At 35.4% G+C, this 16,585-nt stretch overlaps 1 protein-coding gene across 2 annotated transcripts; it reads right to left on the bottom strand.

The window, feature by feature from the left end:
* Positions 1-10,289: 10,289 nt before the first annotated feature.
* Positions 10,290-11,109, bottom strand: LOC120152157 (small EDRK-rich factor 2-like). 2 transcript variants are annotated; one of them, XM_039164434.1, is made up of 4 exons: positions 10,967-11,109; positions 10,807-10,857; positions 10,592-10,694; positions 10,290-10,494 (listed from the first exon to the last, which is right to left on the bottom strand). In XM_039164434.1, the coding sequence occupies exons 2-4, from the start codon at positions 10,811-10,813 to the stop codon at positions 10,392-10,394; spliced, it is 213 nt and encodes a 70-aa protein (XP_039020365.1). In that variant the 5' UTR covers positions 10,814-10,857; positions 10,967-11,109; the 3' UTR covers positions 10,290-10,391. The 2 variants fall into 2 exon arrangements, with proteins under 2 accessions (XP_039020365.1, XP_039020364.1); XM_039164433.1 differs by lacking the exon at positions 10,967-11,109 and having other exon boundaries at positions 10,807-10,955.
* Positions 11,110-16,585: the final 5,476 nt, after the last annotated feature.

Consider the following 16,585-nt stretch of genomic DNA (forward strand, 5'->3'; position numbering starts at 1 on the left):
TTCGTATGAATTTATTCACCGCATATGCCTAGCAAGTAGCATTCGAGATTCATATATCTTATGTCTTCGTGTGAATTTATTCTCCACATAGACATAAGGGAATGTGTCCTCTCGAGTTTAACTTAGTCCATATGAGCTTGTAATAGGCTTAGGACTAAGGGTCTGGCAAGCCCAAGGGGGAACCGGCAAGGAGAACTCGAGTACCCTCTTTAGAACCTAAACCGAGAGAGTGCAGGAAATTAGAGCCCACCCCAAAACCTCAGTCCAAACCCTAGGATGTTTTGTTTCTTGCTCTATTTTCTGTTCAAAGTATGCGAACTAGATAAATATGCAGTTAGGATTTGTTTGAAATTAGCATGTGGGATAGAAATCATGTCCGGGTAGGAATGCTAAGCATGTTTGGGTAGATATCATGTGGGGTAGGATTTTATTTTTCATGATTATTATTTTTACCTCACTAACTCTTGTCATTTTTTGTTTTGTTTTATTTAATTTTCATCACTTGCATCATTTAAAAGAAGGTGTTGATCCACCAAAAATGTGTTTGTTAAACATGAATAATATGCATTAATGGACAAAGGTGTTGTAATACAAGAGATGAAAATGCAGAGGACAATCTACAAGGCAACTATGTGGTGCCCACAATTGAAGAATATATCACTCTGGTGCATTATAAAGGACTCAGGATGAACCGGGTCTACATTAAGCAATGAAAGTCTATCTTTGAAGAACTGACTGCCAAATGTTGCAAAGAAAGACGAGGAAAAAGTTACTGACCCGGAGATTCCTTTCGAAAACTACGAGAACAAGATGAATTCCAGAAACAAGTTGATAAGCTTCGGATGGAGGGCTTCGATGGCACTTTCGTTAGAAACAAGCTCGGCAGAGAGTGAAAGTCGGAGATGCAGTCATTCGAGGCAAACAACTTGTCACTTGCACATTTTAGCCAAAGGAGCTAGAACGGTTCGACAGGGTTTTCAACTGGTGACAAACGAAGTCAGAAGACTAGTCAACATGTCAGAAGCTGTCAGGATATTTTTGTCTCTTAAAAGATAAAACATTTTTGTCCCAATAAAGATTATTTATAATAACAGACATGTTTTCGGATCAATGCCTCGAACATCTCATGCATTTTTGCATTTTGCATTTTGCATCTACATTCATTTTAAGCATTTTCATAAACATGAAATTTCTTCACGGAGGATTTGATGAAGTGGTCTTAACCACATGACACCACAGGGAAGCAAGATTTTAGCAATTGAAGAAAAAACAGAAATCAGTACAATGGGAGCTTGATCAGTTGGTTATATGACTAAGCTTGCCAGGATGATCTGAGAAAAGAGTCCACCTATCCTGAGGGCTACGATGTTGAAGTTGTTTGCAGTTGCCACATAGGATGCTCCAAAAATTCCTCTGAGAACTATAAAGATCCAAAATTGAATGGATTCAGGGGCACAGACAGTCGAAGAAGGGGGCATGGCATATATCAGTTGCACTTAGAGCATTGTTTTGTTTAAACACGTCTTTGATCTTTCATGCTTGCTTAATCTTTTAAGTGATTGAATTTATGCTGCTTCCTAAGGCGGATCGATTGAACAAATTTTAATCTTTAGTTCTTCGAATATTAAATGAATTAATGATTCTTTTAATTCTTCAAGAATTATGGATTTTTGACATATGGAAAGATTAGACCTTTCTTATCCTGTCTCAAACCCCAAAATAAAATACCTTGATCATTACCAAAAAGACCAAACTTTGACATTACCACCTTTTGAAATTTTTGAACATTACCTTTATCTTTTGATACACCCATACCTTTCTTTGAGTCAAATAAAGTCACACCATTGTCTTTTTAGACTCAAAATTGACATTTTTATGACCCAAGGCATTGAGTTGTTCATCTGAACATGAGCATTATTCTAAAGACACAACTTGGGGCATCTCGCGGGGAGCTTGAACATTGAGACATCTGGGGGAAAAAAGAAGAAGAATTCATCCGAAATAATTCTATCATGCATTAACTACATTGTTTTCATGTGAATAGAACTAATCCTGAAAATCTATCCCCCTAGGGATACCTCTTCTGTGAAGACTTACATGTATGAAATGATGAATGGTTTTCTTTCTTTATCCCTTCACAACAGGAGAAAATATATATCCCTTGTGTCCCCTTTTGAGCCTATAGTATTTTTTTCTTCTGATTCAACCCTAACCAAGGATCACCCTCCACACTGGGGGGCAAGGTAGAAGAAATCTGCTCACATGAGTGAAGACATCGATCCAAAGGTGGACCATATGGCAAGTGCAAAGATCCAATCAAGAACAAAAAAGAAAAGAAGCAAAAAAAAACAAAGAAAAAAGAAAGAAAAAAGAAAGAACAAAAATCAAAAAGAAAAAGGGACAAAAAGCACATGCAAAGATTCCCTAAAGACAAATGGCACATCAAGCTTCAAAATATGAGATTTATCAAGCACAATCATTCCTGAATCACTTCAATCGAAGATCATAGAGCATCAAGAGAAAGATACATTTTGAGCAAGACAAGATTGAAGGCATCATAATGAATTGATGCTTGGTTCAAAACCCTGTAACACTTGGTTGGGCCTATTTATCATTTTCTTTCATAACCATGAGCCATGTCCTACATTACATGCCTTAAAAGTCCCTTCTAATCATACATGGATTTCTAAACAGAAGAGACTATCTTCATATTTCATCCCGCCCATCAGGATTAATCTTTGTTTGCAAAAAAATAATGTAATTAATGCATGGTATAGAAAAATAACAAAGGGGGGTTCAAGACGTAAATCCTGAATAACGTCTTGAAACCAAAGGAGGGTTCGAGTTGAAAACCTGAAAAGGCAGATCAAATATAAAAATTTTACAATTGAGGCAATCACACAAGTTCCTTGATACGGCATCGCACAATCCGAGTGTGACCACGAAGGTTGGGAGTCAGAGAACACTTCCAGCAGAGAAGCATGCAAACTACCCCATCAATCCTTTGAGCATAAAATGCCAAACCTTTGACCAAACACAATAATCTGAGACTTTTTTATCCTTTCTTTACTTGACCATTTCCCAAAAATAGCTTTGATCTTGGCACTTGTCAAATAGCTATAATTTATTGAAGGATTAACATCGTAATTAATTCTTTGATATCCAATGAACTCTAGTTTTATGATTCGTCTCAATTGTAAAACCGTGAAAGTGACAATATTTTCAAAAACTTTGGACCAAACATTTTTCAAAACTCTTTTAATTGATATTTTCATAACTTTGAAAATAAAAGAGAAAGAAAAACATTTTTTTCAAAAAGACAGTCTCTCTAGAGTGGATCTTGGTAAATGACATGTGACTCTTAGACACAAAACTCATGCTCAGAATCAATGATGAAGCAAGAAATGAGGAACATTTGGGGCATCTTTGAAGATTCAACATCAAATATTGGGGCATTTTTGGATATTGAGGCATCTTTGAAGATTCAACATACTAATGCGAATTATCAGGCCTTTTTCAAGAGATAAAATATAACCAATTCATGTTACATGCATCTTATACATACATTTTAGAGCATCATATTTATCATTTTCCACATACATAATTTTTTACAGCTTTTAGAGTCAAGTTTCGACTTCAAGACGAAGGATACTCGATTCAAAAACACCTTTAAAGATTCATGTTGGTTGCTTAACTCAGCAGCAAGAAACTACACTTCGACCGACTCGACAGATTGAAAGTTTCTCTCGAAACAACACAATTTGCTCGAGAGTGGATTTCAACTTCACGATGAAGGATATCTAGCTCGAAGCTAAACTTCACAATAAAGGGGTCTCCACGGTTTCAACTTCACGGCGAAGGGAGTTGTGTCCACCCGCAACATACAATACTTGGATTTCAACTTCATGACGAAGGATATTCAAGTCAAGGCTCAACTTCACAACGAAGGGGCCATCCGCGATTTCAACTCCACGACGGAGGATATCGTGCTACTCGAGACAACGCAAGTTCAACTTCACGACGAATGGACTGCCGGTTGTCAACAAACAACTTCCCAATTTCAGAGTCAATTTCAACTTCACAACGAAGGATATTAGACTCCATACAACGCAAGTTCAACTTCACGACGAAGAGACCGCTGGTTGTCAATAAACAATTTCCCAATTTCAGAGCCAATTTCAACTTCACAACGAAGGATATTGGACTCAAGACAACGCAAGTTCAACTTCACGACGAAGGGACCGCTGGTTGTCAATAAACAACTTCCCAATTTCAGAGCCAATTTCAACTTCACAGCGAAGGATATTGGACTCTAGACAACGCAAGTTCAACTTCACGACGAAGGGACCGCTGGTTGTCAACAAACAACTTCTCAATTTCAGAGCCAATTTCAACTTCATAACGAAGGATATTGGACTCCAGACAACGGAAGTTCAACTTCACGACGAAGGGACCGCTGGTTGTCAACAAACAATTTCTCAATTTCAAAGCCAATTTCAACTTCACAATGAAGGATATTGGACTCCAGACAACGCAAGTTCAACTTCACGACGAAGGGACCGCTGGTTGTCAATAAACAATTTCCCAATTTCAGAGCCAATTTCAACTTCACAACGAAGGATATTGGACTCCAGACAACGCAAGTTCAACTTCACGACGAAGGGACCGCTGGTTGTCAACAAACAACTTCTCAATTTCAGAGCCAATTTCAACTTCACAACGAAAGATATTGGACTCGAGACAACGCAAGTTCAACTTCACGACGAAGGGACCGCTGGTTGTCAACAAACAACTTCTCAATTTCAGAGCCAATTTCAACTTCACAACGAAGGATATTGGACTCCAGACAACACAAGTTCAACTTCACGACGAAGGGACCGCTGGTTATCAATAAACAATTTCCCAATTTTAGAGCCAATTTCAACTTCACAACGAATGATATTGGACTCCAGACAACACAAGTTCAACTTCACGACGAAGGGACCACTGGTTGTCAATAAACAATTTCCCAGTTCCAGAGCCAATTTCAGCTTCACGGCGGAGGATATTGGACTTGGAACAATACAACTTACTTGGATTTCAACTTCACGACGAAGGATATCCAATTCTAGGCTCAACTTCACAATGAAGGGGCCATCCATGGTTTTAACTTCACGACGAAGGGTATCGTGCCAACCAAAGACCTTCGAGTTCGACTACGCTCAGCTCCAAGGCACATCATTTACAGCATAACTCAAGGCTAGAAAGGTTATCTATCACCAAAAGACCTTCGAGTTCGACTACGTTCAGCTCTAAGGCTCATCATTTGCAGCATAGCTTAAGTTGAGAAGGGCTATCTGCCAAAGACCCCTGAGTTCGATTACACTTAGCATCGAGGGCATATCATTATCAGCAAAACTTAAGTCTAGAAGGGTTATCTATCACCAAAAGACCTTTGAGTTCGACTACACTCAGCTCAACGGCACATCATTTGCATCATAGCTTAAGTCGAGAAGGGCTATCTGCCAAAGACTCCCGAGTTCGATTACACTCAGCTTCGAGGGCACGTCATTTGCAACATAACTTAAGTCGAGAAGGGTTATCTGCCAACCAAATACCTTCGAGTTCGACTACGCTCAGCTCCAAGGCACATCATTTGCAGCATAGCTTAAGTCGAAAAGGGCTATCTGCCAACAGAAGACCTTCGAGTTCGATTACACTCAGCTCAGAGGCAAACCAAATTTATAGAATAACCCAAGGTTGCAATCGAGGTTTTCAAGTCAAGGAGATGACCTGGGTTAATCGTACCTTAGTGACAAAAAAACTATTTCCCGACAGCATAGCTTAAGTCGAGAAAAACTATCTGTCAACGAAGACCTTACGAGTTCGATTTCATTCAATCGAGGGCCTATCAACCACATGGTGGAGTCAAAGAACTACTTTTCAGCCAAATTTTAACCAAGGTCTGTAAACCGAGAAGAAGACTGAAGTTGACTACAATTTGGCAGCGAGAAGCCATCCATATCATTTCAAGGTGGACTCGACTTCGCGACGGAGGAGCCATCCGCAACTTAATTCGACAGGGAGTTACTCTTAATTGAAATCAATTTTCAACTCCATCGAACGAAAATTTGTGTTCTTTTTATCTTTGTCCTATTTTTCGTTCCACGATAAATGACAAAGAGGGGCAGCTGTAGTCACACATTTTCGTTCGATATCACATAATGTTTCATGACGTGTTTATAATATATGATACGCTTATGTTATGTGGTATATACGTATTGTACATTTAAAATATCACTTACATTATAATGTGCATACGTATAATATAAAGTATCATACATATATATACATTAAATTATTAATAACGTTTGTTTTCTTTATATTTACAGGCCCCAACAAAACATGTGGCCCAACAACCCGTTTGGCAGACCCAAAGTATTGGTCAACCCTAGCTACAGCTTCCATCAAGCGCCGTTTCTGTCAAGGAGTCCTTCTCACCCACGTCCGAGTTTCACGGCAACACGCCTCCACCTCCAAACCGTCCGACGCTCATCACCAACAAACAAAAGAGAAAGTTAAGATTTGTTTAAACTAAAAATAGCCTTTTTCAAGGCTATAAAACCATGTAATCACCACTGTTTTGAGAGAGGGGGAAACAAATACGAAATACAAGTTTTTTTTACACCCATACATTTTATTTTATTTTATTCATTTTATTTTATTTTATTTTTATTTTTTATTTTCATTATTTTATTATTTTTGTTTATTATCTTTTTTCACTAACTTTTAATTATCTCTGTTACCTATTTTATATTAGAATTTTTTTTTCTCGTATTTATTTTTATTTTATCATCTAACATTTTTTTGGAATTTTCAGTGGTAATTTTGATCAATCAAAGGTAATTATTCGAATCGAATTTTTAAATTTCAATTTAAATTCTTAATTTTCGCTACTAAGACAACCGACAAATTAATTGGTACCGAAAGGGCGGTTCAAGGGTGCTAATCCTTCCTTAACCGTAACCGACTCCCGAACCCGACACATTTCTGGTACAACGCAGATCAGGTAAGATGGTGTCCGACCCACCTAAATTCGTTTTAAAGTGGTCGGTGACGACTCTAATCCAATTCATTCAAGTCGAAGCCCAACTCCGGTGTCCAACCGAAAGACGGTTCCGACGTTAAGACGATATAGGCAAAGACTCTGAAGAAGACCCTAAAGGAACACAAAGATCTGATTTCCAAATCGATGTTAAAACACTCTCGTTACCGTCCACAGTGAATCATTGAGGTTCTGTCATCGTTAAATTTTAACCATATTATGATGTGGATAGTTGTTTTTGTCACTATGATGACGTTAACAAAACAACATCGTTTTGGCAATAACCATTGATACATAAAATGATGTTTTATACACTAAACTTTAGGTGTGTATCAATTTTGCCACAAAGCTTTTAAACATGTTCATTTTTGACACTGCACTTTCGTGACTGTTGCTAACAACTAAACAATAATCATCGTCTGTCACTGATAGCCATCATCAATTGCCACCGGTCATCTTTCACAACAAGATTGATACAAAAAAAACGTTAGCATTTCATTTCTCTTTGTTCCCATAAGATCTATTTTATACGAAACTCGCTCAAAATTGTCGAAAAATCATTTAAAAGTTCAACGTGCAATACTTTGCTTTTTTCCAATGACCATCTGATAAGGTTAACTTTGAGGTATGTTGTTCGTCTTCTCGAAATAATGCTTCTCACCGTTCGATTTTTGAACAAACACCTCCAAATCTCACAAATCTAAGAAAACCCTCAAAACCCTAAAAATGACATTATTCTATCTTTTTTGTTTAATTTCGTCGATTTTGAGTATATTTCGTGAAAAACTAATCTTAGAAGAAGAAAAATGAGTGAAATGTTAATATTCTAGTATCAATATTGTTTTAAAAGATAACCTGTGACAGGGGCTGATTGATTGCCAACGACGGTCGGAAATGTGCAATGCCCAAAATGGATATGTTTAAAAGTTTTACAGTAAAACCTATACATCCTTGAAGTTTTTTTTGTTAACCTGGAGTAAGTACAAGACAATATTTGTTTAAAAACAACTCTCAGCCATTTGACATTGAATGCTCACACCCCTAACATTCTTGGTGCTCGAACCTGAGACCTTAAGGAATAACAACAATTTCTTTATCACTAAGGTCACTCATTTCGTGCTCCCTAAAGTTTAGTGCCTAGAATGATATCACTTTAGGCATTACTAGTCACACCAAAATGATATCGGTTTGTCCATATCATTGCATCATTGGTCCAGTGGTAAAATTAAAGTTAAATTATATAATTGAAGAAATTAAAAGTTTAGCGGTATAAATAATACAGTACATAAAATTCAGTGGTATTTGGGATAATTTACCCAAAAATTTAAATGTTTAGACCCATTGATTGCTCAATCATTGGGTCAAGCTAGACATTTGTTACATAGTCAATATAATTAATATTTAGTTTAGCCTTAAAGGTCCAGTTACCTCCTAAAATTTACCTCTCTTACTGAATTACCTCTTAATATTTTTAATATTTTATCCCCTTAATTTCAAACAGTTATTTATATTGTCTTAATTTTTTTATCATTAAAAAATATATGTAGACTAATATAAATACATTATGTGACACTTTTGATCCAAAATAACTAATGACTACAATAAAAAAGACGTAAACTTTATGTCAAATCTCTTATGTTTTATTTTTTTCGTTTAATCCCTACATTTGTGTGTAAAATGAAATTGACCTATATTTGTTTCTTACCGTTATTAAATTTAATCCAATATTATTTTTATAAAATATTAACATAATAAATAAAAAAACACTAATATTAAAATAATTTCAAAATAATTTGATATATTTAATATTGATATTCACATTGACATTAAAATAATATAAATATAAATATTAAATATATTATTTTCATATTTAATGCAATTTTTTAATTCACATTTAAATTCTCAAATTTCATTCAAGTGTAACAATCCAGAACACCAGTAGAGCATAAAGCGGGAGATTAATTAATTAAATTAAGGGTAAATTACGTGTTGAGTATCTAAACTATCAATTTTAGTTTATTATGGTACCTAAACTTTCAATTTTTCGAAACCATACTTTGTTTCATTTTAGTACAATGTTATTAAAAACTTAACGCGTTTAGTACTAAACTATCAGTTTTAGTCCGTTTTAATACATAGACTTTGAATTTTTTCAAAATTTATAGTTAAATTTTTAACAGTGGTACTAAAATGATATTTTAATACTAAAATTGACCAAAATTGATAATTTGATTCTAAACACATAATTTACCCTTAAATTAACTTCAAGTTGAAATTACTATTCATCGATCGTTGATGATAATTTATGATCGCATGATACTAACTAAAGGCCACATTAGATATCAAACAAGTTGACCAAAAAATTTAAGAACCTCAAGTACCTTTAACCCTTCTTTTTATTAGTAAAATGACTGAATTGATCTATTTAATAATAAAGGAACTGATTCGAACTAGTCTCTGTATTAGAGTGGCTAAATTGGCTAGTAAATTGATACAACGGGTATTTTAACCCACTACTTTTCCTCAAATGTCGACTAAATCTCGAATAAGTGGTGACAGTGAGATCTTAATATGACCAACGCTCAGAAACAGCTTTATGGATCATAATCCTGCAGTAATTCTAACAGTAAAACCAAGTTCCAATGCCTCAACTATCCCGAAAACAATAAAGGGTAAATTACGTATTTAATACATAAATTATCAATTTTAATCTATTTTAATACCTAACTTTCATTTTTTGTAAAATCATACCTAACATTTAGTTTTCATTTTATTTTAATACTGTCTTTAAAAATTTAACGCATTTAGTACCTAAATCAATAATTTTGACCCATTTCAATATATAAACTTCAATATTTTACAAAACATAACGTTACATTTTGAATGAAGTATTAAAATAAACAAAAATTAAAGTTTAGGTATGATTTTATAAAATTTAAAAGTTTAGATACTAAAATTGATTAAAACTGATAATTTATAAACTAAATGCCTAATTTACCCAACATTCAAACCAACAAGATAATCAAAATTACGAAAGGGGTTCATTAACGGGGAACCAATAACAACAGTGCCAAAGAGGACTGAACAAAGGAATGACTTGAAGAATGCTAAGACTTAACAGTCGAAATCAATGTCAATTAAGCAAACTCCTGTGAATAATATGTTATTCTTAAGACGACGTAGGCAAAGACTCTGAAGAAGACCCTAAAGGAACACAAAGATCTGATTTCCAAATCGATGTTAAAACAATCTCGTTACCGTCCACAGTGAATCATTTAGGTTCTGTCATCGTTACATTAATTAATAATTATTTATTGTTTTTACTTGCACCAGCGCCGCCAGCATTGCTCCCTCCGGTTGCCGCCTGCGCCGCCTTCTTCGCAGCCTTTTCCTGCAAGGCCTTCGCATCTCTGCCCATTCAAAGTTCCAAAATCAAGGACGGATAAGACTGAAATTTGCAGAAATAAAAATAAAAATTGAGAACAAAAGAAGAGTAAGAGATGAAACCTTTCACGGCGTTGTTCGGGGGTTAACCCATCGTCCTTGGTCTTGCCTTTGCCGGCAACTCGAGCTTGAGCCCTTTCTCGATCTCGATCTCTCTGATTACCGCGTTAGCTTACGTTAAAGATTTAACATCAAATTAAAAACATCCATTAAAGAAAACAACAGTTGAGCCCCAAAGTTCATGAATTATGCATTAATCATACAACTCGAAAGGATATGAGTCATGATTGATTCCCGGAAACCAAGCTGCGATCAGCAAACGTTAACCGCTGAAAAATTCAAAAGAATCGACGAATCAACAAAACGATGAAACACACAACAGAAGAATTGAAGAGTTAAATAAATAAACAGATTGAGAGAGTGAGAAAGGAAAATTACCCGCAAAAACAGGAGAAGTGAAATCTTGTAGTAGAGGAGAAATGAGGCGTGGACTTCAGAAGAAAGAAATTTATTTGCGGGCCAGTGGATCTGGGGAAGGTTCGAGGAGCCGCATATATTCGTTCTTAGCTGGACAAATTGCAACTAAAAACTTAGCTTTTAATAATAAATATATAAAATTTGAAGCAAGTTGGGATAGCAGTCGCCGTCAATTTGTTGGGCGGCGATTTATGGAAATATGGATGCCACGTTTGGGATTAATCTCTTTCTCACCGTCCGATTTCGAGGAGACTTTTCTCGATCTCTTCCTTTTTGTTTCAGATATTATTCAGGGTAAAATACACTCTAAGTCATCAATAATTTGTTCGTTTTAAATTGGTCATAACTTTTTAAAGATCATAATTTTGTCGCTCAGTTAAAATAGTATTGCAAACATGTCATTATAATGCTGAATATTGGACTGATTAGTGTTGTGGCCTTATTTAATAATAATTTTAATCTCAAAACTTATAGTATATTTTATTAATTTAATTCTAAAAATAAAAAAAATTAAAATATAAGAAATTAAATTTATAGAATTATTTTAAATAATAACCTGCAAATTTTATGAACTAGAATGGTTATTATACTAACATTAAATTTGTACTTCATTTATAATATAAACACGTACTTAAGCATAAAGTTTATGAACTAGAATGGTTATTATACTTAAGTTGGAGTGTAAAACACATAGGCTTGGCGTAAAGTTCAAGTGGATTCCTCCAAATCATATATAAACAAAAGAACATTAAGCATAAGGGTAGTCCATTAATCAAGCTATTAAATACTACGGGTCTTGCATGTGAGCTCATCAATATTAAGATAAGATAAACGTACCGTGTCTAAAGTCAAACTAATACTTAATTATTCCCACCTATTTAGAGCTAGCTAAAACCGTCGATGTAATTGTTTTGTTTTTAATATATAATATTACAATGAATGTAAATTTTAATATATGATGATAATATTTGAAGAAAAAAAACTAAAAATAATATTTGAGAATAAATTAATAATGTATGTGTCTCGACCGCCTTTCGGGTTGGGCCCGGAATTCGGCTTCGACTTGAAATAAAATATGTTGGAGTCGCCACCGATCATTTATTTTTCATAAAAAATTGGTTGATCGAATACCATCTTACTTTATCTGCGTTTTACCAGAAATATGTCGGGTTCGGGAGTCGGTTACAGTCAAGGAAGGATTAACACCCTTGAACTGCCCTTTCGGTACCATTTAATTTACCGGTTGTCTTAATTACGAAAATTGAAATTTAAATTACAATTTGGATATTCGATTCAAATTACTTACCTTTGATTGGTTAAAATTATCCTAAAAAAATCATAAATAAAGTTAAAAAATAAAACACACAAAAACAAAGAGTTAGTATTAAAATCTAAATAAAAAATAAATAAAAGAAAATTTGAATTTTAAAAAAAAAAATAAATTGGAAAGGATTAAAATTCATGGATCAAATTAATTCTAGAAATGAACTGCAAGAGAAAAACATAAATTTAAGGGATTAAATAAAAAAAAATTTAAAGTACCAAAATAATACAAACAAAAATTTAAAGAATAAAAATAGTATTAACAGAAAGTAAAAGAATAATAACTAAATTCAAATAAAAACATAGCAATTGAATGATTAAATTAAAACTAAGTAAAATGTAAAGTTCAAAATAAAAACAAATGCACATAATGATCATAATACTAAACCATGGCTAGACTAGGGGGACTTAAGGTGATTTGATCATAAATCTAATAACTTAAATGTAACACATGAAAAAAGGATCTAAATAAGATTAAACTAAAATCAGTTACTAAAACGCAAAAAGCTATGAAATAAGGAGGGGTTAATGTGTGGTTTTACCAAAATTAAAATAAAATCAAACTTTTCCTTGTTAAATTCCAGAACACTATGAACCAAAACTAAAATCCCCCATTTTTCAATTTTCATTTTCATTCTGCGCGATGGAACCCTAAAATTTTATACCTTTTCTCTGGTTCCCTTCGCTTATTACTCCCACGACAACAACTCACCAACAAGCCGGAACAGCCTTCATCGCCTCCACCGAGAACCAAACATCGGACCACCCCACACGGTGGTCCTTCAACCACAAATCAACACCCAACGATAGAAAGGTATTTCCTCTATCTTATGTTATTATTATGTTTAGTTACTATGGAATTAGCATAAAACGTAGAACTAACAATACCAATTAAATTCTTTCCTTTATCGTAACCTGAGAACTGAATAAATAAATCGAAGAAAACTAGAATACCTCTTTGCTCTGTATTTTTTATTGCTGAAAAAAACGTTTATTCCTGTGAAAATTTTCTGTCTATTATCACTGAGCGTTTTTCTTCATTTTTTTTTTCAAAATCCCCTTCTAAAAAACAAGAGTAATCTCTTTTACAATTCTTCCTCCTTCCTTTTCTTCCATTTCAATCGGCTATTTATAGCCATTTTCTTACATAGCTTTTACATAAAAAATAACAATTTGCAATCTGATCATACTTTAGATCAGATATCACATGCGTCTGTAGGATTGGTAGGAAACAAGCATTAACGCTCTGGGGTAGTGATGGCAGCAAGTTGCTTAGAGAAGGGCCAGGGCGAAATGAAGTGTCTACAGCTGCCCCTCTTTGCTCATTATCGTGTAACGACAATAGGGCAAAGATTAAAGACACAAATTTCGTCCATATCAAATATCCTTTATCGTAGAGTTGAAATCCAATGTTGTTTGTGAGCACAATATCCTTCGTCGTGAAGTTGAAATCGTGGATGTTTCGAGTCCAATATCCTTCGTCATGAAGTTGTAATTGGCTCTGAATGAAATTGGGAAGCCCCTTCGCTGTGGAGTTGAGCTTTGAATTGGATATCATTCGCTATAAAGTTGAAATCCAATGTTGTTTGTGATGAAATTGAAATCGTGGATGTTTCGAGTCCAATATCCTTCGTCATGAAGTTGAAATTGGCTCTGAATGAAATTGGGAAGCCCCTTCGCTGTGGAGTTGAGCTTTGAATTGGATATCCTTCGCTGTAAAGTTGAAATCCAATGTTGTTTGTGAGCACGATATCCTTCGTCGTGAAGTTGAAATCGTGGATGTTTCGAGTCCAATATCCTTCGTCGTGAAGTTGAAATTGGCTCTGAATGAAACTGGGAAGCCCCTTCGCTGTGGAGTTGAGCTTTGAATTGGATATCCTTCGCTGTAAAGTTGAAATCCAATGTTGTTTGTGAGCACGATATCCTTCGTCGTGAAGTTGAAATCGTGGATGTTTCGAGTCCAATATCCTTCGTCGTGAAGTTGAAATTGGCTCTGAATGAAACTGGGAAGCCCCTTCGCTGTGGAGTTGAGCTTTGAATTGGATATCCTTCGCTGTAAAGTTGAAATCCAATGTTGTTTGTGACCACGATATCCTTCGTCGTGAAGTTGAAATCGTGGATGTTTCGAGTCCAATATCCTTCGTCGTGAAGTTGAAATTGGCTCTGAATGAAACTGCAAAGTTATGCATATATGCGATGCTATGGATGCAATGCTCTTAGGTATGCCTAAAATGCATATGCAACATATGCTATTTTGGGTTCTGGAGAGAAATCTCGATATCCGATTGCCTGTCTTGTTGTGTCTTGATTCTGGAATCTTGAAGTTCTAATTCCCGATCTTGAATTCTTCAAATATTTAAATCTGATATTTTTTATCCTTGATTTGGAAAATGGTTATCGACCATCTCAATTATGTGCATGAGCCTTGATCGACTTTCCGAGTACCTGTACTTTTCAAAGAGTCTTTGTACAGTAATATACAATTATCTTTTGCAAAAGTAAATAAATCATTAGGTTTAAATTCAACCCAAGATGCTCAAAAGGAATTGATTTAGAGAAAAGATTGTCTTTATTCATAAGGGAAAAAGAACAAATGACAAACATTTTGGAAAATGAATATATGATGAAGTGTGAATGAATGTCTTAGATCTTGATAATGTGGGTACTGTTGAACTGATAAGCCGTTAAGTGACCTTGAACGCAACCTTTGCCGAGGGATCTTTGAAGATGCGACAATGTTCAGGAAAGTGCAACCTTTCTCCGACTCGTTAATCTTGTAGAGGATTCAGATGCCGGGATGTCTGGATTTCTTGAATTAATATCCAAATCGCCCTTTCGGGTTTTCAACTTGGACCCATCCTTGGTTGCAAGACGCCCTTTACAGGTTTTCATCTTGAACCCACCTTATTTTTTTTTTTTTTTTTTCTTCTCTTTTTTCTATTTAGTGTGCCCTTTCGGGTTTTCACCCTAAACATTTTTCTCTTTTTTGTTCTTTTTTTTTCTTTTTCTTTTTCGACTTAGGATGCCATCTCGAGTTTTCATCCTAAGCGAAGTATTTTTTGACTGCATCCGAATTGATAGGATGTGGCAGTTCTGGTCCGTCCATTTCAGCAAGGACAAGGGCTCCTCCAGAAAAGGCCTTTTTTACGACATAAGGTCCTTCCCAATTTGGCATCCATTTTCCTCTGTAATCTTTATGGATTGGCCAAATTCTCTTTAGCACTAGGTCTCCTTCACGAAATATTCTCGGGCGCACCTTCTTGTCATGTGCCCGAATCATTCGTTTCTGATAGATTTGACCGTGATGAATGGCTTTCAGTCTCTTTTCATCTATCAGGTTCAACTGATCGTATCGAGATTGTACCCATTCTGCATCATCCAGTTTGACCTCTGTCAAGACCCGTAATGACGAAATTTCTACTTCAATGGGTAGTACTGCTTCCATTCCATAAGCTAGTGAAAATGGAGTTGCCCCAGTCGAGGTTCGTACCGAGGTTCGGTAAGCGAACAAAGCAAAAGGCAATTTCTCATGCCAGTCTTTGTAGGTCTCAGTCGTTTTCTCCACTATCTTTTTAATGTTTTGTTTGCTGCTTCTACTGCTCCGTTCATCTTTGGTCTGTAGGTAGTAGAATTGTGATGCTTTATGTTGAATTGCTCACAAACAGCTTTCATCATTTTGTTGTTCAAGTTTGTAGCATTATCAGTAATGATTCTTTCAGGTAAACCATACCGACATATGATTTCTTTCTTCAAAAACTTGCAAATAGTGGACTGAGTAACACTAGCGTAGGAAGCAGCCTCTACCCACTTGGTGAAATAATCAATTGCCACGAGAATGAAACGGTGGCCATTCGAAGCCTTCGGATGGATTTGCCCGATAACATCCATGCCCCACATAGAAAAAGGCCATGGTGATGTCATCACATGAAGTGGATGAGGTGGAACATTTATTTATCTCCGTAAATCTGACACTTATGACATCTTTTAGCGTAGTTGATGCAATCACTTTCCAGTGTTGACCAAAAATATCCGCATCTCATTATTTGTCTTGACATCATGTGCCCATTTGCATGTGTTCCACAAACTCCGTTATGTACTTCTTCCACTATCATTTTTGCCTCTTCTGCATCTACACACCTTAATAGGACTTGGTCATGGCTTTTCTTATACAAGACATCCCCGTCAAGGACATATCCAGCTGCCATCCTTCTAATGGTTCTTTTGTCAGTCTCGGTGGCTTCCTCTGGATAACTCCGA

Source organism: Hibiscus syriacus, unplaced genomic scaffold (genome assembly GCF_006381635.1).
Source record: "Hibiscus syriacus cultivar Baekdansim isolate YM2019G1 unplaced genomic scaffold, ASM638163v2 tig00111086_pilon, whole genome shotgun sequence".
NCBI classification, from domain to species: domain Eukaryota; kingdom Viridiplantae; phylum Streptophyta; class Magnoliopsida; order Malvales; family Malvaceae; genus Hibiscus; species Hibiscus syriacus.